Source organism: Dromiciops gliroides, chromosome 1 (genome assembly GCF_019393635.1).
Source record: "Dromiciops gliroides isolate mDroGli1 chromosome 1, mDroGli1.pri, whole genome shotgun sequence".
Lineage (NCBI taxonomy): Eukaryota > Metazoa > Chordata > Mammalia > Microbiotheria > Microbiotheriidae > Dromiciops > Dromiciops gliroides.
Window position 1 is genome coordinate 320570456 of NC_057861.1, and position 26302 is coordinate 320596757.

General features: G+C 38.0%; 1 protein-coding gene across 3 annotated transcripts in view; it reads left to right on the forward strand.

Moving 5' to 3' along the window:
• EPG5 (ectopic P-granules autophagy protein 5 homolog) overlaps positions 1-26302 on the forward strand; it is a 144126-nt gene that overhangs the window by 12347 nt on the left and 105477 nt on the right. For all 3 annotated transcript variants that reach the window (XM_043968814.1, XM_043968820.1, XM_043968831.1), the window contains exons 2-11: positions 2609-3550; positions 5137-5380; positions 8141-8277; positions 9571-9678; positions 10637-10710; positions 15255-15360; positions 16881-16995; positions 18035-18185; positions 18872-19027; positions 20123-20280. In XM_043968814.1, the coding sequence (XP_043824749.1) occupies positions 2609-3550; positions 5137-5380; positions 8141-8277; positions 9571-9678; positions 10637-10710; positions 15255-15360; positions 16881-16995; positions 18035-18185; positions 18872-19027; positions 20123-20280 (2191 nt within the window). The remainder of the gene's footprint in view (positions 1-2608; positions 3551-5136; positions 5381-8140; positions 8278-9570; positions 9679-10636; positions 10711-15254; positions 15361-16880; positions 16996-18034; positions 18186-18871; positions 19028-20122; positions 20281-26302) is intronic.

Genomic DNA, 26302 nt, shown 5'->3' on the forward strand with positions numbered 1-26302 from the left:
GTCATTTTTATTTTATCGATATCTTTTTTTTATGTCACCAAGATTTCTCCCAGTATCCTTCCTTTCAGTCCTAGTGAAGGGACCATATATAACAACAAATATTTTTACTTTACCGTGTCTTGGTTTCTCATAAAGTCACTAACTTCCATTTGGTCAATCCTAATTCTTAGGCAATTATTTTCATCAGACAGCTTTTTTATCTCCTTTTCCATTCGACCTTTCAAACCGTTGACTTTTTTCTCATGACTCTCCTGCATTGTTCTCATTTCTCTTTCCATTCTTTCCTTCCTCTCTCTACATCTTCCTTCTATCTGTCCTACTTTCTCTTCAGAGTCCCTTTTGAGAGCTTCCATGGCCTGAGACCAGTTCATGTTTTTCTTGGACGCTTTTTTTTTAAAATTTTTAATTTTTTTTAGTAAGGCAATTGGGGTTAAGTGACTTGACCAGGGTCACACAGCTAGTAAGCGTTAAGTGTCTGAGGCCGGATTTGAACTCAGGTCCTCCTGACTCCAGGGCCGGTGCTCTATCCACTGCGCCACCTAGCTGCCCCTTTCTTGGAAGCTTTTGATGTAGGGGCCCTGAGGTTGTTTTCCTCCTCTGAGGTTGCACCTTGATCTTTCTTGTCGCTAAAGAAACTTTGTATAATTCTCAACTTTCTTTGCTTGCTCATCTTTTACTTGACTTAACTCCCCTCTGGGGGGCCCTGCTTCTAGGCTACACTACTGTCTCCAGCTTCAGAGGGTCCCAGGTATTTTGGTTTGAGGCAGGGCAGGTTTTCTCTCACCTGGCCTGTTCTCTGGTCCCTGGTCCGAAGATAACCTCAAGCCAACTTGCTAGTTAACCAGCCAGCAGAAGAACACTGGTGGTTTTTAGCTTCAAGGAGCCTGTGCCCCTCCCCCACCTGGGCCTCCTGCCACTCAGGATTTCTTCCTGGTTACCTGCTGGAGTGGGACAGCCAAATTCCTCCCTGCACTTTCCCCCCCAGCCAGCCGTTCAGCCCTCTCACCCGACTGCACGCTCAGTTCTAGAAGGCGCTGGTGCTGCAGCTGATTCAGAGGCTGGGGTAGGGGTGGGGGGTTTAAATTCCTCTGGTGCAGCGTGCCTGGGGTCTCTGTTGGCAAGATCATGGGGTTGGACTTCACTTGCAGCCCAGCACGACCCCCTTTAATCTATGTATAGCTGGAAAACAATCTCAGCCCATATTTTTGTGGATTTTTCTGCTCCAGGGGTTCTTTTATTGCTGTTTTTGGGGTAATTGTATCAGGAGCTCTGTGCATTTAATGTCTTTGCTCCGCCCTCAACAACAAATATTTTTAGAGGAAAAAAATAGCAAAATGAATCAATATTTTGAAAAAGTCTAAAAACATGTGCTAGCTATTATTTACATAGCTTTTTTGCGTCCATAAAGAATATCAGTCATTTTCTTCTTTTTGCTCCTGTTTCATGAACCAGGTGAAGAATTTCCTTCAAAGCATTATACATGCTTTTAATTTTATGTATGTATGTATGTATGTATCTTAATAATTATGAAATCTTATGTATAAAATCTTGTGTATGAATTCTTTTAAAAATTAATAAATGTTTTTATTTATGGTTTAGTTCCAAATTTTATCCCTCCTTCCTTCCCTCTCTTCCCCCTTCCCTGAAGCAGTAAGCAGATATGGGTTATACATATATAATTATATAAAACATTACCATATTAGTCATTTTGTTGTGTATGAAATCTTTTTTTATTTTGGTGAGGCAATTGGGGTTAAGTGACTTTCCCAGGGTCACACAGCTAGTGTCTGAGGTCGGATTTGAACTCAGGTCCTCCTGAATCCAGGGCTGGTGCTCTATCCACTGTGCCACCTAGATGCCCCTATGAAATCTTAGAGACTATCATCTATGTTCTTTTGAAAAGTAGTCCATTCATCTAACAAGCATTTATTTAGCAACTAAAGTATATGGTATACAGTATAGGCCAAAGGAGATGAGTTTATGATGGTGGAAAGAGGAGTGAAGTTGTTGCTAGAGCACCTGAGTTCAAACCTTAGCTTTGCTCTTTATTCTCTATATGATTTTGGACAATTGATTTCACTGTTAAAATGTTATTTATGCAAAAATAAAAAGTGTGCAGAAATCTCAAAACATTAATGGAGTTTAGCTTTTCCAAGTTTCCTTTCGTTTTAATATTAAACTGTTTAAGATTGTCTTATGTAATGTACTAACCCCATTTAGTGAGGCTCTTTTACAAATAGTGTTCTGTTGGTGTTGACTTGCTTGCTATTATTACCATAGTGCCTTGAACAACCCTAAGTGTTCCACTTTTGATGAATATTTTAATTAATTTTTTCTAAGCTTCTTAACCTGAACTAATCTGAGGGACAATCATTGAAATATTCATTTATTTTTCATTATTTTTTCAGCTTGATTCCTCTGATGTGTATTTTCTGTATGACTTCTTAGCTTATTTTATGTAGAGGGTATTTTTAGTTGTTTACAAACCTCACATTCAATTTGCATTTATTAAGTCCTTAATGTGTGTGCTGTCCCATGGGTGGGGATACAGAAACAAAAATTAAATAGCGTTGTTACTGATTACTTAACATTTTTCATTTTGTTTTAGGAAAAGAAAAAACATAGTGAAGTTTTTGAGAAAGAAGAACTTGATGAAGTGGACCTTCCTGAAGCTCCTAGACAGCTGAAAATACCTTCCCCAGCAGGGGAAGTCCTTGTCTGTCCTGAGGCATTAACTGAGATTCAGTTACAGGATGACAGTGACCTACAGAATGAAAAGGAAATGTTTGAAGTCTCACTCACTTCTTTAACTTTAGACATTGAAGGATCCCAAACACATAACCTAGAGACAGTAAGAGAAGAGGAAGAGGTCAAAGAACGTAGACTCTATGAAGAAACCAAGTCAAAGTACAACCCTGAGGATGGTGTGAGCACCAAAGTAGAAGACTCTCAGGGCTTTAGGGGTAGAATCGATAATACATCAACACAGTGTGGCCTCTCAGAGACCACATTCCAGTCTAGTCCGTATAGTCAACAGGTAGCAGGACATTTACAGGACAGAGGAACTGAGAGTAGACAAGATTATAGACAATCTATTGGCCTTTCTTCAGAGGTGCTACATAATGTGAGCCTACAGAGTTGTTATGAAGCCAAAGAAGTCTTCCAGCCACCTAGATTGAAAAAGCTCTATCCTGAATTACCATCTGAATTTTCTGGAGAAAGACCAGCTTTAATGGCAGTAAAGCCAGTGTTACGGAATGAACGACTGTACCCTGAAATCCCTTCTGAATCAGAACTGGTACCATTTACTAAGGAACAGCTGAAAATTTTTGAGCCTTGTTCCTGGTTAGAAAATGTTGAATCATACTTAGAAGAATTTGACAGTATGGCTCACCAGGACCGGCATGAATTTTATGAGTTGCTTTTGAATTATTCACGATGCAGGAAGCAGCTGTTGCTGGCTGAGGCTGAGCTGCTTACCTTGACATCTGATTGTCAAAATATCAAAAGCCGATTATGGCAGTTTAAGGAACAGCAAATGACTGTACAGGTATGATGACTAATGCTCTCTAAAGCTTTCTGGAAGCTGGCACTTTTTGGATAGAGATGGTTTACTTCGGTTGTTTTGGTTTGAAGCCTGCTTATTCTTTTGTTTCTTTTAATTACAAGTCTTTTCCCCTAAAGAGGTAGATAATTCTAGACAATAGGCAAAGATTTTAGTCTTTGTTTCTGTTTCAAAGGGTCAGGTGCTACTATAGTTTTTTGAATAATGTACATTGAGAAATGTGATTTCTAAAAGTATAGCTTCTTACTGATTACTTAGTATTTTTATTTCATTTTAGGGAAAAAACCATAATGAAGTTTTATAAATTGTATATAAATACATGTGACAGCTGAAGATGTGAAAATGACATTTATAAGGAGGGGAGTAAGTGAAGAGAGAACATTGTCTTAGGACTGAACCTTGAGGAAGACTCATGTTTAGGGGGTGGTAGAAGAAGAGAAGATAGCAGAGGAGACATAAATGGAGAAGATAGAAAGAAAACTAAGATTTTTTAAAAGATGTTAGTAGGGGGAAAAATTTCAAGGTCAATGTCACATTAAGAAGAGAATACTAGGATAATGTGGTTAGCAAAAGTAACCTTTGTATTTAGCAACCACAAGGCCTTTGGTGACTTGCAGGAGAGCCACTTCATTAAAATGATGGGTTTGTAAATTAGATCACAGACCTATGAAAAGGGTGAAGAGGGATGGAGTGTGGGACAAATGGAGGGCAGCAAATGTAACCCATCTTTGAAATGTTTGGCAGTGAAAAAAGTGAGAGAATTATAACGAGCTACAAATGACAACATGGTCAATCAAAGAATTTTTCAATATAAGGGAAGCCCTGAGTATATTTGTAGGTAGAAGAAAAGGACACATTGGTTAAGGTAGATTGGAAATACCAGGAAGGAGGATGGCTGAGGGTGGTTTACTGTCAGGGCCCCAGGTAGAGTGGTTAGCCTTCTAAAGGAGCAGAGATGATTGTAGATAAAGAAGGATTTTGACATTGAGAGGAAGGTAGATCACAGAGTTCATAACGAGGCCTTACTTTTTCATTGGCAAAGTAGGAGATAAGTCTTTTTTCAAGAGTGGGTTTATGGTATGGGCATAAGGAGAGTGGAGTATGGTGGAAAGTTGTTTTCAGCTATTCTGGCTATCCATATTTTCTCAGGATTTCAGTTGTAATACTCGTCTATACCATACCACTTGGCAGTCCTATTTCGTATTTCTGCTCATTTTCTCTGTGTCATTTTTATATCCTTTGGTATATTATAAGTATTTGGAAGTCAAGATATCTTATGCTTTTGTATGAACTGTAGTTCTCAGCATCATGGTAAGCTCTTTTTTTTTTTCTTTTTTTCTGGGGGGCAGTGAGGGTTAAGTGACTTGCCCAGGGTCACACAGCTAGTAAGTGTCAAGTGTCTGAGGTCGGATTTGAACTGAGGTCCTGAATCCAGGGCTGGGGCTTTATCACCTGTGCCACCTAGCCGCCCTCATGCTAGGCTCTTAATAGAGATTTTAATAAATGTTTCTTGGCTGAAAACAAGATTTTCAGATAACTGGATTTTTATTTTATCATTTATTCTCTTTCAGGGTATTTGTGCAGACCAGGTGAAAGTTACAGGATATCATCGCTACCAGACAGTAGAGATGAATGAGAGTGCTCTGGGAGAGCTAAAGAAGGCATTTGAAGCAAAATCTGAGCATTTACATCAAACTCTGGCTCTACATTCTTATACGTCCGTGCTCTCCCGATTGCAAGTAGAGTCCTATATTTTTGCATTGCTCAATAGTTCAGCTGTTCTGAAATCTTTGTCTGTTCCTCAGCAAGGTCGAGGTATGTAGTAATTGAAATCTCTCCCTTTCTTATGATCTGTAATAAAGTAGAAACTTAGCAATAAATTTTAATTTGTTGTAAGTTGAATTGGTATTAAAATGTAATGTTTTTTATTGTACATGTATAACCTGTATCTGATTGCTTACCCACTTGGGGAAGGAGGAGTGATGAGAGGGAGGAAGAAAAATTTGGAAATCAAAATCTTACAAAAATGAGGGTCATTACAAAAATGAATGGTGAAAACAATCTTTACATGTAATTGGAAAATAAAATATTACGAAGAATGTTATGTTTTTATCTGTGGCTAAAATGTGTTATTATGCTCTCTTTTTTTGAATGAAGAGTATCTAATGACCTTTTCCTGATAGTATTTGATGTCTTTTTGTGTATTTGGTGTTTTTGTATCTTGGTTAAAAGCCATTTCTAAATCACCATTATATCTTGCTCTCGTAATTTATGTGCTCTTTTGCCTTGGATAGCTTTTGAATCTTAAGCTGGTGATGCCCTAGTCACTTCCACTCATCACTTTTCTCTTTGACCTTTTGCTTTTCAATTCAGATTTCCAAGTTTGTTTTATATTATTATGTGACCTGGACGTTTTATATTATTGTGGCTTTTCAGAAGGTAGCTGATGGTAGATAATAAAATCACAGAGAGTTTTTGGATCTTTTTGCATCTAATTCAGTGCTCCATCTTCTGTCTGGGCTATTGCAATAACTTCCTAATTGGTCCCCTCGCTTCTCCTCTCTGTTCTTTCTAATCCGTAATCCACACAGCTGCCTGATATTCTCCAAAAGCACAGGTCTGACCCTGTCACTCTCTGCTCAAGAAAGTTCAGTGATTTTGTTTTACTTCTCGGATAGAATAAAAACTCTTTGGGATCTAAAGTTCTTCACAGTTTGGCTTCGACTTATCTTTCCAGTTTAACTTCATATTGTTTATCCTCCAGACATACTATCCTACTTGATGCTTACCATCCCCAGCATTCCACCTCCTCTCTCTGTGCTGTTGTACAGATTGTACCCCATTTCTGAAACACTGTACCTCCTTTCCACCACTCGTAGAGTATCTTCTTTTAAGGGTAAGATCAAGTGCCACTTTCTATGAGGCCTTTTCGGATTCTTCCAGGTGTTAATTGCCCTCCCCCACCAAATTACTTTGTATTTATTTTGACATTGTACATATTGTTTTCCCCTAAGGAAAGTCTCTTGAAGGTAAGGATTTTTTTGTCTTTGTCCCCTTAGCACCTAACATAGTGCCCAGTACATGGTAGACATTTAATAAATGCTTGCTTAATTGTATTGGGTCACCTTTGACATGCCCCTTTTTGTTTTGATCCTTCATCCTAATCTTATCAGCTGCTACAATCCTGTTGATTCTGTTTCTATAGTGTTTCTCACATCCACCCTACTTCTTTTTTTTGGGGGGGGGGGCGGTTTGGCGGGGCAATGGGGGTTAAGTGACTTGCCCAGGGTCACACAGCTAGTAATTGTCAAGTGTCCGAGGCCGGATTTGAACTCAGGTACTCCTGAATCCAGGGCCGGTGCTTATCCACTGCGCTATCTAGCCGCCCCTCCACCCTACTTCTTACAACCATAGTTCAAGCTCTTACTATCTTTTGCCTCAACTAATTAAGGTTTCCTAATAAGTACCTTTGCTTCTAGTCTGTCTTTCCTCAAAAAACATTGCTAGATTATTCTTGCTAATGTGGAAGTCTAATGCTGTTATTTTTTATTTCAAAACCTACAGCCTTATTGACTACTGGATAAAATGAAAACTTAAACTCTCATTTAAGGGTCTTCATGATGTTGCCTCAACTTTTTGAATCCTTGTATTAGATCACACACTATCATGCACTCCATGCTTCAGCCAAACTTGACTTGTGTCCCTGAATGCATCCTGTACTTTCCCTGGATCAGTCTTCTCTATACCTGGAATGCTGTTCTCTCCATCTCTGCTTGTTTAAATCCTACCTATCCTTAAAGGTGCAACTTACAGGCCACTTCTGCTGATTATTTCGCTGATACTACAAGTGTTTGTAACATTTGAAAACATCTCTTACATTCTTTTTTTTTGTTTTGTTTTGTTTTTTTTGGGTGAGGCAATTGGGGTTAAGTGACTTGCCCAGGATCACACAGCTGTTAAGTGTCAAGTGTCTGAGGTCGGATTTGAACTCAGGGCCTCCTGACTCCAGGGCCAGTGCTCTATCCACTGTGCCACCTAACTGTCCACCCCTCTTATATTAATGTATTCTACACACTACCGCTGGCTTTATCTTGCTAATGTGGAAGTCTCATGCTGTTATTGTTTTATATTCTTGTTATTTGTCTATATGTCTTGACTTCCTTGTTAGATTGCAAGCTCTTTGAGGGCAGGGCCAATGTCGCATTTTCTTTTTATGTGTACCAGCCCCTTCTATATAGTATGGTTTAATAAAGGTTTTTTGTTGTTTTGTTGGCTCTAGTCCAACCATTTTTTATGTCTGAGGAAATTGAGGCCCAGAGATGTTAAAATGATTGTCCAAGTTTATTTCAAAATCTCTTCTGATAAATAGTCATTATTTTAAAGTTTATTTTTTTGACTTATTCAATTTTTCTTAAGCTTAGAAACAACTTTGGAATTATCATGTTAATAATGCAAAATACTTTGAAATAAAAGTATTTTTCCTTAGACTTTTTTAAGTTTTAGGATTTAATACTTCAGGATGCTACTAAAATCCATTTGTGTCAGATTCATTCAGTCTTTTCTTTTAATTTATAGTTTCCAAACAGGCAGAAAGTCTTCCCTCTGATTTATGTCACCTCAAGGAGTGTATTAGTGTTTTATTCATGTTCACCCGGAGAGTTATAGAAGATACACAGTTCTACAATGATGTTCTTCTTTGGTTGAGGACATTGGTAAGAGATGGATGTCCAGCAGCACTTTTTACCTCTCCCTCCCCATTCCTGAAATACACGAGGTCACTACTTTTATTTTTGTCTAGTTTCTCTTCAGTAACTGCTTCTGATAAATTATCTTTTCCCTATTGTATTAGTACTTATTTAGTATTTTTTTTCTTGTTAGGTGTTTAGGAAAACAAAGCCTTTTCTTTTTTTCTTTTTTGAGAAGCAATGGGGGTTAAGTGACTTGCCCAGGGTCATACAGCTAGTAAGTGTTAAGTGTCTGAGGCCAGCTTTGAACTCGGGTCCTCCTGAATCCAGGGCCAGTGCTCTATCTATTGTGCCACCTAGCTGCCCCTAAAGCCTTTTCTTAATAAACTTTGAGTTGTTACTTTGATCTTCAAGCCTTCTTAGGAAGGAATATAATTCTGGATAATACTCTACCAAATTCCAAGTCCAGAAAGCTATTTAAAGTATAGATTACCTCTCAATATAAAACTTTAGGAAAATATAGTATTTACTATTAGCTTCTACTAATGTTACTGATAAAAATGCTGTTTTTTTGAAAAGGCAAAGAAAAAAGGAAATGCACATCAAATATTTAAAAAAATATTAATAGATTGGCAATTACCACCTACCAAAGAGAATGTCTTGGCCTTCACTAGATTTCTTATGTATTTGGGGTACTTTCCAGACACAACATGTTCATATCGACAAAAAGCTAGATACTTGGTCTATTCTTAATTTGTATTTTTTTCATTATATCACATATAGCCAGGAACCTCAGGGATTTGTATTTTAAGGCAATCAAAATTATATCTATTTGGAGAAGGTACTTTTGATGTTTTTAATGCTAGCTCTCAGATTTGTAGCCCCATGTTGGCTCTAAATTGGTAGAAATCCAAACATTGTAAGGTTTTTTTGGTTTGTTTGTTTGTTTTTAAAGTGAGGCAGTTGGGGTTAAGTGACTTGCCCAGGATCATATAGCTAGTAAGTGTTAAGTATCTGAGGCTGGATTTGAACTCAGGTACTCCTGACTCTAGGCCCAGAGCTCTATCCACTGCACCACCTAGCTGCCCCATAAGGTTTTTTAATATTTAGTTTTCATTGTAGCATTGTGAAATGGTGCATGCATTTTTTGGAAGGTGATATATGTCATTCACTCAATATGGTAATAAATGACAAATCATTTTAGGATTTAATGCTGAAATGCCCCATAGAGATAGTCTAGTTGAACCCCTCTCATCCTCACAATAAATGTTTCCTTCACTTTTCTTGATATTTAGATTATTTATCTTTTATATTGTTCAGGTATCACTGTTACAACGAGCTGGATGCCCTGGGGATCATCTGTTTCTTTTAAACCACATTCTTCGATGTCCGGCTGGTGTTAGTAAATGGGCTGTTCCTTTCATTCAGGTATATATGATCTGGTGACTTCTTCATAGTAAATGGTTCAGTGTTCACATATTTTTCTGGTTTAAGTTCTGAGGCATTTATAAGAAATAATAGGAAAAATTTCACCTTGGAAACCATTAAATTAAGAATTAAAACACTGAATGTATTTATGAGCGTGGTGGGGACTGTTTCTTGCTGAGCTCAGCAGAGATGAAATAATAGAATTGCTGATGTTCAGTGGTTTCCTAGCTTGGAACAAGTTCAATGGATTTTAATTCTGCAAAATCCCTGTTCAGTGAGGCATAGCAGAGGCTTATTCAATGGTGCTCAACCAAACATTTCAAGGTTTTTATATCCCATCCCACCTTCTGGAAAATATAATGAGACTTAATACAGACCAACTCAATGCTACATAATTGCTTCGGGTAGGTTATAGACTTGTGTAATCAACTCTTATATACCCAGGAGTTGATGATTCACTTGGTGGATTATCCATGCCCTTTGCTTCTTCTACCCTTCTGATGCTACTCTTTAGGCCATTTTGTTTTCCATTAGCTCTTTTTGCAGAGATAGATTGGGGAGTAAAATAAAAGCATGCCAAATTTTAAACTATTACAAGTTTGTTTTTTTGATAGCACTTATGAAAAGAAGTATATCTATTGACTGGAAAAGTTTCTTTGATAATCTCTAATTTAAATTACCAATGTTGTCCTCTCTTTTCTTATTCCACTCCTTTTTTTGCTATATAGATAACTGATGTGGGCTGTTAGGTCTCTGTTAAATTCCAAATACAGCTGAGCAAAAATGTCACAAAACTTCTGGAAGCTGCCTTCTTTAATGTAGGCCATGTAACTACTCCCCGCTAGCTGGCCTCTTTTAAAAAATCCATGTTCCTGGTCACAGTACTAATGAGCCGATGTTAAAATAACACAGATTGTTGGTCTTCACTAATCCTTTTTTCCCTCTTTTCTGATTTCAGATCAAAGTGTTGAATAATTCATCAGGTGTATTTCACTTTATGCAGTCCCTTGCCTTGCTTATGTCTCCTATCAAGTAAGTGTGAAAGAGGTTTGCACTGCAGTTTAAAATCCTGCCCTACGTACAGTGGAGCTCTGCCAAAGGAACTTTGGAAACTCCAGTAATTTAGCATTACTGATTTTCCTTTAGACTTGAACCTTAGTGAATCTTATAGCTGATCCTAGGGACCCAGAAATTCTGGTCTTTTTGAGGTCCAGATTTCCTCCCCTTCTACAAAGGTAACCTGATATTTTACAGATTCCTATTACTATCCTTTGTTAAAGTAAATTATCACTTTTAAAATTTTATGTTTTGTTTAAATCTAGATTTGTGTATATTAGACTGTTATATTATTTGTATATATTAGTGAGGTGTATATATTTGTGTATATTAGTGAGGTAGACCGGTAATTTGGAATGTGAAATACTTTAAAGTAAAGCTATGTGAGTTTGTTTAGCACAAAGTACGGATAATTTGTGTAAAAAAGATTGTAAAAGAAGAATTTTAAATAATTACCTGGTATGTAATGAGAGCTCTATGTTCAGCATTGTGCCAGATACTGTGAGGGGCTAAACCAAATCTAAGACATGATCTCTGTCCTCAAGTTGCTCATATTTTAGTTGGGGAGACAAGAACAATTAAGTGTTAAATTCTGAAGGTATTTACAATTAATGCAGTCAGAGTTGAGGGAATGAAGTGAACCGTATGGGGTAGAGTAGCCTGAAAACACTTTGTGTAGGTGGTGGGATCCAGGACGTCCAGATGAAATTGATGGCCTATACTGCTGAGACTCTGAACTGTTAAGGGCTAAAATTCTAGCTAAACTGTCTAAAATATCTAATGAGTGGTCGCCAATAAATTATAAGCTTTAGCAAGAGTTAGACTTTTAAGCATTTATTAAGGAAAAGAAGAATTTGGTAAAGAGAGAGAGAAAGGCCTAGATTCCTATCTATTAAAGGGAGAGCACATTTCTAGCTCCGCTCTCCACCAGAGTCCAGAGGAAAGAGAGCCCCAGAGTCAGCGCCAGTCTCTTCCTTCCTCCTCCCACTAGCCCGCGTCACTTCCTGACTCCTGGTCTTGCCCTCAAAGACCTTCCCTTCATGGGCAGAACTCCTCTACAGTAAGTATCCAGCAGGTGGCGTTATTCCAATCGTTACAGAACTACCACTCCAGTTTTAGAGCCTTTGGGAACCAGAGGCATATAACAACGAATAAAGACCTTGTTCATCAGCGGACCCTAGAGGATCAGTCAGGGCCCTGATTAACTTGTTATGATCTATTTTGGGGTAGTTAGATTCCTACCACCTGTTACCCTTATCTTTGTGATCTAAAGTGAAATGTCCTTAGAAGTGAAGTATCTTCTCTTCCTCTTTCCCCATACTCTTATCCCTGTCTGTTTTCACCCTACCCTTCCATACTCCAGGGCCTCCTATACTTTTCAATATTTCCCTGTTCCTACTGGAATCCCTGGTCTAGTATTTGCAAACTTCCCTTTATCCTTTATCTTTTAAATTCACATTCTTTCTATTTTATTGTGCTAATAGAAACTTCATTCTTCCCACAAGAGTTTATATCCTTGGCCACCTTTTCTACTGATGGGTGCTGCTTCTCTTATTCCACAAAGCACTGGGACAAGGGAAGAATAGACATGTTTTTTGATGTACTTTGAAACACTATGCCTTTGTCACCATCATGTAACAAAGGGATGGTATTTAAATTTCTTTTTATCTATCTTTATTACTTAGACCAAATCCTTATTGTGATCATCTACAAACCTTCTGGTCCTTTATCATTTTCTTTTCTTTTTTTCTTTTTTCTTTTTAATTTTCAACATTTGTGTGTGTGTGTGTTTGCGGGGCAATGGGGGTTAAGTGACTTGCCCAGGGTCACACAGCTAGTAAGTGTGAAATGTCTGAGGCCGGATTTGAATTCAGGTACTCCTGCATTCAAGGCCGGTGCTTCATCCACTGTGCCACCTAGCTGCCCCCCAACATTTGTTTTTCAAATTTTTTTTGCAGGTCAATGGGGGTTAAGTGACTTGCCCAGGGTCACACAGCTAGTAAGTGTCAAGTGTCTGAGGCCAGATTTGAACTTAGGTATTCCTGAATCCAGGACCGGTGCTTTATCCACTGCGCCACCTAGCTGCCCCCCAACTTATAATGATTTCTAGTTTCAAATTTTCCCCCTCCCTGCCCTCCCTCCTGTATCCCCAAGACAGCAAGTAATCTGATATAGGTTATATACCTTCATCATTTTCTTTTTTTTTTTTTAAGTGAGGCAATTGGGGTTAAGTGACTTGGCCAAGGTCTCACAGCTAGTAAGCGTTAAGTGTCTGAGGCCGGATTTGAACTCAGGTACTCCTGACTCCAGGGCTAGTGCTCTATCTACTGCGCCACCTAGCCGCCCCCCATCATCATTTTCTATGGGCTTTACTATCACCTCTAGGCAGGTAATTCATAGATCTTTAGATTTAGCTCTAGTTTCTCCCCAGATGTTAATCTGGCATTGCCATTTCCCTATTAGACATTCCAAATGGGATGTTCTGGAGATACTTCAAATTCAACATGTCTAAAACTAAACTCATTATCTTTTCCCTCAAGTACTCCTTTCTCTCTTTTTTTTTTTTGGTGGGGCAGTGAGGGTTAAGTGACTTGCCCAGGGTCACACAGCTAGTAAATGTCAAGTGTCTGAGGTCATATTTGAACTCAGGTCCTCCTGACTCCAGGGCCGGTGCTTTATCCACTGGGCCACCTAGCTGCCCCCCAAGTCCTCCTTTCTTGTAAACTTACATATTTCTGTTGTAGTCAGCACCATTCATGCAGTCTGGGTTTGTAACCTTGTTATTTCCTTGACTCTTCACTCTTCCTCCCCTTCCATATGCAGTCACTTGCTAAATCTTGCTGTTTCTACCTTTATAATATCTCTCGCATTTGATCCCTTCTCTCCCTTCACCCAGCTAACACTTTGGTTCAGGCCTCTTCATGTCTTGCCTAGATTACTGCAACAGCTTCTTAACTCATTACCTTGTCTCAGTATATCACTACTCCAGTGCATTCTGTTACACAGAGGAATTTTCTTTCAGCTTATATCTGACTATGACTTCCCTACTCAGTTAACTCCAGTGGCTTCCTATTGTTTTCTTCTCTTTAACTTTTTTTTTTTGGTGGGGCATTGACTTGCCCAGGGTCACATAGCTAGTAAGTGTCAAGTGTCTGAGGTCAGATTTGAACTCAGGTCCTCCTGAATCCAGGGCCGGTGCTTTATTCACTGCGCCACCTAGCTGCCTCCTCTCTAATTTTTAATGCCCTTGACAAACTGGCCCTGATGGATCTTTCCAGCCTCATACTCTTCCTGTATTCAGCCACGGTGCCCTTTTCTCTCTTCCTCACATAGGACAATCCTTCCCCTATACTGGGTCTCAGCTCTGGCTCTCCCCTGTGCTTGGAATGCATGCCCTTCTCACCCCTGTCTCACCAAAACCTCTAGATTTCTTTCTCTAGGACACAGCTCAAGCATTACCTTCTGCCGGAGCCATTCTTTTTTTTTTTTTTTCTTTTGTGGGGCTATGGGGGTTAAGTGACTTGCCCAGGGTCACACAGCTAGTAAATGTCAAGTGTCTGAGGCTGGATTTGAACTCAGGTACTCCTGAATCCAGGGCTGGTGCTTTATCCACTGCGCCCCCTAGCCGCCCCCCTGCCGCAACCATTCTTGAGCCCTCTTTCCTGCTAGTTTGTGCCTTCCCAAACTTCCTTGTATTTTATTCCTTTTTATCTATTCATCTTAATTAATTTTATTTATGTACTTTTTTGTATCCCTGATTAGAATGTAAGTTCTTTGCAAGTAGGCATTTATTTCACTGTGGGACTTGTATCACCAGCTCTAGACCAGTTCCTGGCACATAGTAGGTGTTTAATGAAAGCTTGTGTAAGGAACTATGCTAATGTAACTTTTTTCTTTAAGAACAATTTTTGGGGAAGCTGGGTAGCACAGTGGATAAAGCACTGGCCCTGGATTCAGGAGGACCCGAGTTCAAATTCGACCTCAGACACTTGACACTTACTAGCTGTGTGACCCTGAGCAAGTAACTTAACCCTCATTGCTGTGCACCCCCCCAAAAAAACCCCAAACAAACAAGCAAACTATTTTGTAACTCAGACTTTTTACTAATTTAAACTGATATACTTTATTTAAAAATTTTTTGTTGTTGTTGTTGTTTTGTTTTGTTTTGTTTTGCGGGGCAATGAGGGTTAAGTGACTTGCCCAGGGTCAGACAGCTAGTAAGTGTCAAGTGTCTGAGGCTGGATTTGAACTCAGGTCCTCCTGAATCCAGGGCCAGTGCTTTATCCACTGCGCCACCTAGCTGCCCCCAACTGATATAATTTAATAGTCTTATATTTCAGTTTGAATTAATGAGGCTTTATTCTGCTTGGTTTTCCTAATTTTCTTCTATTCTCTATTTTAAGAGAGTTAAAATAATGCTTCTATATCTGACTGTATCTCAGGATGAGAAGAAAACCCTAAATTAATTTATGCTTTTTTAATATGAACATTGCTTCTGACATGAATTTTTCTTTTTTTAGAAATCGAGCTGAGTTTATGTGCCACATGAAGCCAAATGAATTTAAGCCTTCCTCCCCTGGGCCTGAGTCTGGGAACTGGACTCTAGTAGATGAAGGAGGTGAAGAGGTACTTACTTTGAGACTCATGCTTTTATTAACCTTGGAGGGGTAAAGACTGAAAATTAAACATAATGTAATGTAGTGTTGGAGGTCAAGATCAACCTGATTTGAAGGCTAACCATGATACAGGTATATTATCCTTTACTTTTGGGGAATCGAATTTGACTTGTATATCCAGACTGGTGTAACAAATAATGGCAGGGTTTACTTTGTTATAAATTTGTAATGAAAACTGTGTCATGGGATATTACATTTGGAAGATTTTCTGTCTTCCTCTTGTTTTTTTGGTAAGAATGGACTTATCTGGTCCCCATTGTGATGGGGTTTTTATATGTCAATGTCTAATCTTAGATTTTTAGTGTCCTTGGCTATTAACTCGGCAGTTCCAAATGATAAGATGCAGTAGTGCTTAGAGTCACTTTATTCTGGAGTGTTCAGGCAGGAAGGTTAAGAAGAGGATTTTCAAAGTAATCTCTCTCTAATCAGTTGGAAAGTATGGAATGAGCAGTAGTCACTATCATAATTTGTGGTAGTAGTGTTTATATATTTTTGAATGTTTTGTTATTGTAACTAGACACTTAAAGGAACAACTAAAGGGGAAAACTCATCTCTTGCTTTTTTATGTTGCTTCTTTGGAGATTTACTAGAGGTAACATGATGGTGGCAGATGGTCAGAAACACTGGATGTGTGGGTTAATACCTGACTTGTTAGCTATCCTTAAAGCAAGCTTTTCAGAAGCTGATACAAAATGGATCTTATAAAGATCATAGTGGAGTGGTGAAATTTCTCAAATAGAAACCTTTTCCAGTGATTTCATCCTAGTGAATCTGATCCCAGAGACAGAAAACAATTAAGAATCTTAGGGATTAGAAGATGAGAGAAGAAAGGGTCATTTACTGTTTGCCAGACTTTACTGTGAAGTCTCTGAAGCTTGAGTTTCTGTGGCTTTTCAGGGGATCCTAAAGGAAGACAAGAGTGTGGTTGGCATATCTGATTATTTACGGCCTCAGAGACAGGGTAGGGGAGGGAAAGGAGGGGAGATAGAATTTGGAACTCAAAACTTTAAATAAAAGTATTTATTAAAAAAAAAAAAAGAGTGGTTGGTTAAAGCATTTATTTGTGTGTGGGTTTTTTTGGGGGGGAGAAGGGGGGGTTAAGTGACTTGCCTAGGGTCACACAGCTAGTAAGTGCCAAGTGTCTGAGGCTGGATTTGAACTCAGGTCCTCCTGAATCCAGGGCCAGTGCATCAGTATCGTCTGGTTAGGATTATGATAAAGAGATTTTTTATTTGAAGGTCGATTTATGCAATGCAATATGTTATTGCTTCAGTTGAAACTGTAACCATGAAATTATGTATTCCTTTAATAAGATTCCTAACCTAAAGAAGAAACTCAGTTGTCTTTTGTTAGCTGGAAGAGGAAGAAGTCTTTTGAAATTTTATTGATAATTTATCAGCACTGAAGTCCAGAGAACTCAGTTATGATTTTGTGAAACCAAATGAAGTGCTTTTGAATTTTTTCCTTTAGGATGAAGATCCTGAGACAAGTTGGATTCTCCTTAGTGAAGATGACTTGATTGCTATTTTGTCCCAGTTCCCATTTCATGAACTCTTTAAACACTTTCTTGGATTTAAAGGGAAAGGTAAATTGATTCCTAAAGAAAAATACTGAGGGGAATTTTGCATTTAATTCAACAAACATTTTTTTTTTCCTTTTTTCGTGGGGCAGTGAGGGTTAAGTGACTTGCCCAGGGTCACACAACTAGTAAGTGTCAAATGTCTGAGGCTGGATTTGAACTCAGGTCCTCCTGAATCCAGGGCCAGTCCTTTATCCACTATGCCACCTAGCTGCCCAACAAACATTTTTTAAGCAGCTACTAATGGCAAGTCTTTGTTTAAATACTGAGGATAAAAATGACTCATTTTGCTACCAAGGAATCTGCAATCTAATAAGCTAGTAAACTTATCCAAGTACTTAAAAGTATCAGGAATGAGATAGATGCATAGGAAATGTCAGATAGAAAGGCATGAGAGATTTGGTGAAGGGAAAAGGTCACCTTTAGCCAAGGGATAAAGGAAGATCTAATGGAAGAATTGGTACCTCAGTTGGGCCTTGAATGCAGAGAAGAAATTCAGTGGAAGAAATATCTTCCTAATATGGGTGAGTCTACAAAATTTTTACAGTCAAGAGAGTGCCTTTGCTATAAATTTGTTCAATATAAGAAGAAAAAAAAAGAATTTGGTCCAAAGTCTTTTGTGTTTATCTCTGTGCCCCTGACAGTGCTGCACCTCCTTGAGCTCTTTTTCTGTCATTTAGTTATGCCATGGTTAGCTATACTGTGACAGTGTTCTTGGATCATCTTGATTGCCAGTTTAAATTTTTTCCTTTCTCATATAGTTTTCTTTCTCATTTTGTCGATGATTTCTATAACTTCTCACCTCTTTTTCTCTAGTTGGTGAGTTGACAGTTTACTCAGTTTCATCAGACTTCTCCCATCTTAGCCATGTGTGTTCATTTTGTTGTATGGGACACATAAAATATATTCCCCTGAATGTCAAGTCAGTCCCACAGCTATCAAATGTTCTTTGGATTTGTCCTTTGAAGTCTTTTTGTTGTACCTTTGATAATGTTTTTCTTTTTTTTCCCCTTTAATTTCTACCTTTTCTGTTGTTAATTTGTAGGTGATTATGTACCTGAAGCAACAAGACCTCAAGAGATGATGAAAATTTTTGCCTTTGCCAACTCATTAATAGAACTTCTGGCTGTAGGATTAGAAACCTTCAATAGAGCACGCTACAGGCAATTTGTGAAACGAATTGGTTTTATGATTAGGTAAATTTTGCAGAAGACCATATGTATTTATTTATTGAAACTCTTCTTTTGACTGAAAACAGTAATCATTTTAATGGTAGCCTCTTGTCTGCATGATCTTTCATTAAACTAAGAATTTTTTTTTCTTCTGCCTTATACTTAATGGGCATATTATAAATGCTTGTAGATGAAACCTTGTTAAACTGTTTTAAAGTTAGTTAGTTTGATCATTTAATTATTTCTAGGCCCAATATCTTAAAGTTCTCATTGGGAAAGAATTTCAGGCTAGAGAAGAATGGGAAGGGAAAAGTGCAGCTTCTTTCTTCCTGCCTTTCTCTTCTCCCTTCAAATACCTGCATTGGATTATTGTTCCTGTGGGTTGGGGCATGAGACTGGTAGATTTCCTATGTTTTTTCGTTTGTGATTTAAGAATCAAGCCTATGGTGACTCCCAGGGTCAGAATGTAGATTATACTTGTCATGGCAATGATTGTTATAAATCACTTATTACTTAAATGTATCAGAATAGCATTATTATTTATTAAAATGGAAAAGAGGGCTCATCTATGTAGTGATTAAATGATTCAGTTTGGATTTAGTATTGTAAATTTTCACACTCTCTTAATCTAAATGCTTTAAGAAGGCTGTCTGATAAAATAAAATACTGAACCAGTGGATTAAAATGACTTTTATGATTTTCTTATATAGAATGACACTTTGTTATGTGAGTGATCACTGGGCCCAGTTTGTGAGCCATAACCAAGGCTATGGATTAGTTATGCAGCCCTATTCAATGGAGAAGCTCCAAGTTGAATTTGATGAGCTGTTTCTCAGGGCTGTCCTGCATGTTCTGAAAGCTAAAAGGTATGTAGCCTATTGGGAGTAGTTGAGAGAAAAATAGTTATTAATACTTTAATAGTTGTAGAGAGGTAGCATGGTATGGTGAATAGTGTCCTGGCCTTGGAGTCAGATAGACCTGGCTTTGAGTCATGCTCTGACACATACTAGGCTACATATAGTGACTCTGACCTTTTATATATTGATGGAGGGAATTTCCACACAGAGAGATCCCACTGACACAATCATAGGTTCAGTTACCATTTTGCTTTCCAAACCCCGCAAAAAGAAAGTTTTATAAAGCGTACCACCCTTAGCAGTATCAGCAAGGCCTAGGTACCACATTTCAATAATAATGATAATAATAATAGCTAACACATATAGTGTGTTAAAGTTGGCAGAGTGCTTTATATCATGACAACCTTTGGAGGTAGGTGCTTTATTAGCCTCATTTAATGGATGAGGAAACTGAGGCACAGAGAGGTTAAGTGACTTGGTGCAAGACCATACATCTAGTAATTGTCTGAGACAGTGTCTTGAACTGACATCGTCCTGACTCCAAGTCCAGCATTCTCTTTATTATGCCACATAACTGAGCAAGAGCAATGATGCAAGGATTCCCACAGGATGGTGTCAAGCCTCAGCAATGGAGGGTATAGATTATATAGCATGTTTCTTTTCATTCTTCATAAAATGTAGTGTACTAATGTAATTATTTGTTCTTTGATATGCTGGTCGATTAAATTGTCTTACAAGCACTGAAAGGCAATATAGTCTAATGCAGGAGTTCTCAACCTTCATATCTGTGAAGTTAAAAAAATTTCAATTGGTTTGCTTTGTAAGCCTACATATTTTATGCATTAAAGACATTCTGAGAAACAAAGGGTCCATAGTCTTTACTGGGCTGTCCCGAGAATTTATGGTACAAAAGAGAGTAAGAATCTCTGGCGTAGTAAGTACAAAAAAGTCTTCATTTCTGGGTGTCTTCTCTAATGCAGAATTGGCTCCATTTCTGGGTTAGTAAGTAGGTGGGTGGTCTTAATTTAGTTGTACAGAAGAGTTTTTTGGTTGTGTTTCTAAGGTCTTTTCTGTAAGATTTGTACTGTTCTTAAAAACCAATAGGTTGGGCATTTGGCTATTTATGTCAGAGATGCCCTTTGGAACATTATCAGTCCAGATGCTTTGGAAACTCTTCTACCTCATGCACCACACAGAGAATGAAAATTTGGAGAAGCTCTGTTCTACAGTCCAGGCTAAAGAGTGTAAGCACCAGCTTCAAGGTAATCTCACCTGGCAAGCCTTTTTGAAATGCTTGAAATAGTTTCATCTTTTTTTCTGTTAAAATTAGTTTTTTTTCTGTAGTTACTAACTTCTTTTGACTTTTGGAATAATGGAAAGTATGTGTTATACTCATGTGTCTGTGTCTTTACATGGAACAGTGGTTAAATCTACACCACCTTTAAGCTTTCTTTGGGTTTGGTTTTGGAAGCCAGCTTGGATATTTGAAATTTAGATTTGACGGGATCACTTGATAGAGTGAGTATTAATAAACAGGAGGTTTGAAAGTACAGATAAAATTCAGGTATTCTGTGGGATTATCCTTCCAAAAGGAGGATTCTGTCTTTTTAGTGAAATTATTCTAGTCAATAAATATTTACTTAGTGCTTAGAAATCACTAACTGGGGTTCCATGTTATTCTTTTATTGTTGAATATTTGATATCAATGGACCTAAAATAGGTTTCTGCCTGTATTTGTATATGACAATTAGAAAGACTTAAAGTAAGTCTTCAGCACCTAGTTCTTGAGTTCCTGTTTATCTCTGACTGCTGAGAAGTATCTGGGAAGTCAGAAGGGTTGGATGGGATTAGAATTATCTTAGAACTGGATCTTTGTTTTGAAAATAATGTATCTCCTTATATATACATAAAAGGTAGTATTGTTGAGTAATTAGTCTTTGGTCTGAGGATTTCAGAAGCAAGCTTTTTGGTGGTAACTTACTTTATTCAATTTTTTACTTCCTTACTTGAGAGATCTGTGGGTGCCTCCTCCAATGTAGAAGGCAGCCTCATTGATAAGTTAGTGGATGGTTTTCTAGAATTGACATGGCGGAAAAATTAATTATTCTGTAGTATAGCTATCCTGGTTATGAGCCACCCTGGTTATGAGCCACCCTAGTGAGGCTAGTCTTAGGATCCAGACATAGGGTCCTTCTGTAGGCACCTACTTGAATACTTTCTTGTTTGTCAAAGATGACAAACTTTGGAAACTAGGGTCACCACCATAATGAAGCTGTTAGAGTAGGAATTGAAAGGAGGTTCCAAAAATAAAAATTTTTTTAAAAATTAAAAAAAAAAAGAAAAGAGGTTCCAGTTTGTGTTGTGCCTTAAATAAATCAAAAGTATTTATTGAATAAAGACAATATTTTGAAAAATAAGCACAATTTTCACCCTCTTTGTTTTTAAACTCTTAAATTGCTCTTTTTAAAATGCATATACTTTATTCTTTTTCTCTATTCTAAATTTCCTGTTCTTTTATTTTCCCTTCTCTTTTGTGGTTTGGGCTAGGTTCCTTCTATATCTTGTCTTGATGTAGAAAGTATTTTGAAATTTGTTACAGTGGAGAGTATTTTGTTTTGTTTTTTAATTTAATTTAAATTTTTTTTGGGGTGGGGTGGGTAGTGAGGGTGAGGGTTAAGTGACTTGCCCAGGGTCACACAGCTAGTAAGTGTCAAGTGTCTGAGGCTGGATTTTAATTCAGGTCCTCCTGAATCCAGGGCTGGTGCTCTATCCACTGTGCCACCTAGTTGCCCCCAAGCCTATAACTCTTAAAATTTAGCTGCTCTTTGGAACTTAGTATTTTTGCAATATTTACCTCATAGAATTGTTGAACAAACGAGGTAATTTATACAATTATCTGTGAGCTGTACTCTATAGTTGACAATCTATAATGTTTCTATTTATTTATTTAGTTATTTAGAATTTACCCCATTACATGTATAAACAAATTTTCATATCGATTTTTAAAACTTTGTGTTCGAAATTCTCTTCCTCCCTCCCTCCCCACTCCCACTTAAGAACTCAAGCAATTCAATATAAGTTATACATGTTCAGTCATGCAAAACATTTCCATTCAGGTTGTGAAAGAAAACAGACAAAAGTACTTTAGAAAGAAGAACAAAAAACATTATACTTCAATCTGTATTCAGATACCAGCAATTCTTTCTCTGTAGCTAGATTGCATTTTTCATAAGTCCTTCTGATAGTATCCTGCTCATCATTTCCTTTTTTTTTTTTTTTCCAGTGAGGCAGTTGGGGTTAAGTGACTTACCCAGGGTCACAAAGCTAGTAAGTGTTAAGTGTCTGAGGCTGGATTTGAACTCAGGTACTCTTGACTCCAGGGCCAGTGCACTATCCACTGCTCTACCTAGCTGCCCCCTGCTCATCATTTCTTACAGCATATTAGCATGATGTTTAAAATCTAAATGTGTAGTTGCCTTAAATTAGAAGCTTTAGCGCCAGTCTTTGGGCATTAAGCATTTATTTGGGGTTTTGGGTTTTTTTTTTGTGTGTGTGTGTGAGGCAGTTGGGTTTAAGTGACTTGCCCAGTGTCACACAGCTAGTAAGTGTCAAGTGTCTGAGGCCGGATTTGAACTCAGGTACTCCTGACTCCAGGGCCAGTGCTCTATCCACTGTGCCACCTAGCTGCCCTGCATTAAGCATTTATTAAAGGATACCAGGTATTCACATGGAGTTCAGAAAGTTAAGAAAAGGCCTATCTAGCCTAGAGTTCCAGCCTGGTTGGGTTCTTCCTCAAGTCCTCTGCCACAAGCCTGCTTCAACCACGGACTGTCCAGCAAACTGAGTGTGGAAGCTTTTTATAGGTCTGGAGCATGGGTGGTCCTTAGCATCATTCAAATCTATTGGTCCCTGGACTTGAAGGTGGTCTTGAGTTAAGTTCAAAGTCTAGCTTCTGAGAACAATACCTTCTTAAGGGCTAGCCAGGTGTGATTGCAATCTAGTTAACCTGAAGTAGGCTAATCAGCAGTCAATCACTCTCACTTAATTCAATCAGTTTAATCTCCAGGTGGGCCTTTGAGTATCTGCTAAATCCCATTATTTTATCACAATAGTGTTCCATCCTAACCTCATCCCACAACTTGTTTAGCCATTCCCCAATTGATGGGTATCACCCCAAGACCCTCCAGGTTTCTCTGAACTCCTCCTGCTCATCATTTCTTACAGCACAATAGTATTCCATTGTATTCATATACCACAACTTGTCCAGCCATTCCCCAATTGATGGGCACCCCCTCAACTTCCAATTCCTTGCTACCACGTAAAGAGCAGCTATAAATATTTTTGTACATGTGGGTCCCTTTCCCCCTTCCATGATTTCTTTGGGAAAAAGCCCTGAAAGTGGAATTGCTGGGTCAAAGGGTATGCACAGCTTTATTGCCCTTTGGGTATAATTCCAAATTGCTCTCCAGAATGCTTGGATTAGTTCACAGCTCCACCAACAATGCATTAGTGTTCCAATTTTCCCACAGCTTCTCCAACATTTATTATCTTCCTTTTTTGTCATTTTAGCCAATCTGATAGGTGTCAGGTGGTACCTCAGAGTTGTTTTAATTTGCATCTCTCTAATCATTAGAGATTTGGAGCATTTTTTCATATGGGAATAGGTAGCTTTGGTTTCTTCATCAGAAAACTGCCTGTTCATATCCTTTGACCATTTCTCAATTGGGGAATGACTTGGATTCTTATAAATTTGATTTAATTCCCTATATATTTTAGAGATGAGGCCTTTATCTTTGGGCCAATTCTGATGAGAGTAAGGCTCACTCACTCCCCTGTACCTCCCCCATCTTTCCCTCCACTCCATAAGCTTTTTCTTGCTTCTTTTACGTGAGCTGCTTTACCCCATTTCACCTTACCCTTTCCCTTTGGTGGTGTTTAAAATTATATATGGTCACCTTATTTCTGTCCCAGGTTTGGGGAAATTTATCTGGGGCTTCTAAGCTTTAGCACCAATTTTAGGATATTAAGCATTTATTAATGTATATTAGATATTAGTAATAGCACATGGCTCAGAAAGTTAGGAAAGCCTAGACAGGTTAAAGTTGAATAGTTTCTGTTTGTAAGGTGACTAAGATTCTAGCTAGACTGTCTAAAAATCTAATGAGTGGTCACCAATGAATTAGAAGCTTTAGCTAGAGTTTAGACTTTTAAGCATTTATTAAGGAGCATAAGAATTTGGTGAAGAGAGAGAAAGGCCTAGATTCATCCACCTATCTCAGGGAGCCAGCGTCTCCAGCCCCACTCCCCACGAGGTCCTGGAGAAAGAAACCAGGGGGGAGAGAAGAGAACTTTGAACTCAGTTACTCCTGAATCTAGGGCCAGTGCTCTATCCACTGTGCCACCTAGCTGCCCCCACCTTAATCTCTCTCTCTTTTTTTTTTTTTTAGTGAGACAATTGGAGATTAGTTACTTACTAATTAGACAATTGGATTTAGTGAGAAAAACAAATTTCCAGTTTGCAATTTTGTAGTGCCCTCTGGTGACAAGATATAGTACTTCACATATAGGGACTTTTTTCTGAGAAACCGAAATCAAGTAACATATATTTGTGATTCATATTTTCAGTTTTTGAATTGCGCAGTTCTATTTTCTGAATAAATATCAGTTTATAAGTACATGTTTTTCTTTTTAAAAAAGTAGTATTTTTTTTCAATTACATGTAAAGATAGCTTTCAACATTCATTTTTGTAAGATTTTGAGTTCCACATTTTTCTCCCTCTCTCCCTTCCCTCCCCAACTCCTGAAGTCAGCAAGCAGTCTGATGTAGGTTCTACAGTAAAAATCATGTTAAACATATTTTCACATTAGTCATGTTGTGAGAGGAGAATCAGAACAAAAGGAAAAAAACACAAGAAAGAAGAAATGAAAAACACCCATAGAAAGCAAAAATAGTATGCTTCAGTTGTCATTCAGACTCTGTAGTTCTTTTTCTGGATGTGGAGAGCATTTTCCATCATGAGTCTTTTGGAATTGTCTTGGATCGGTGTATTGCTGAGAAGAACTAAGTCTCTCACAGTTGATCATAACATAATGTTGCTGTTATTGTGTACAATGTTCTCTTGGTTCTGCTCACTTTACTCAGCATCAGTTCGTGTAAGTCTTTCCAGGTATTTCAGAAATCTGCCTGCTCATCATTTCTTACAGCACAGTAGTATTCTATTACATTTATATACCATTCCCCATTTGATGGGAATCCCCTCAATTTCCAATTCTTTGATGCCGCAAAAAGAGAAGCTATAAATATTTTTGTACTTGTGGGTTGTTTCCCCCCTTTTATGATCTCCTTGGGATATAGACCTAGTAGTGGTATTGCTGAATCAAAGGTATATATATAGTTTAATAGCCTTTTGGGCATAGTTCCAAATTGCTCTCCAGAATGGTTGGATCAATGCAGAAGTCTACCAACAATGTATTAGTGTTCCAGTTTTCCCACATCTCTAACATTTATCATTTTCCTTTTTTGTTATACAAACTAATCTGATAGGTGTGAGGTGGTACTCATAGTAGTTTTATTTTGCATTTCTCTAATCAATAGTGATTGAGATCATTTTTTCATATCACTGTAGGTAGCTTTAATTTCTTCATCTGAAAACTCCCTATTCATATCCTTTGAGTATTTCTCAATTGGGAATGACTTATATTATAAATTTGATTCAGAAATGTGGCCTTTATTAGAAAAGGCGGCTGTAAAAATTGTTTCCCAGATTTCTGCTTTTTTTTTAAAATTTTTTTTAGTGAGGCAATTGGGGTTAAGTGACTTGCCCAAGGTCACACAGCTAGTAAGTGTTAAGTGTCTGAGGCCAGATTTGAACTCAGGTACTCCCGACTCCAGGGCTGGTGCTCTATCCACTACGCCACCTAGCTGCCCCTCTGCTTTCCTTTTAATCTTGTTTGCATTGGTTTTGTTTATGAAAACCTTTTTAATTTAATGTAATCAAAATAATCCATTTTGCATTTCATATGGTTCTCTATCTCATCTTTGGTCATAAATTCTTCCCCTCTCCATAGATCTGATGGGTAAACTATTCCTTCCTCTCCTAATTTGCTTATGGTATCACCCTTTATGTAAATCATGTACCCATTTTGACATTACTTTGGTTTACAGTGTAAAATGTTGGTCTATGCCTAGTTTCTGCCATACTGTTTTCCATTTTTCCCAGCAGTTTTTTCAAACAGTGAATTCTTATCCAAGAAGCTAGAGTCTTTGGGTTTATCAAATAATAG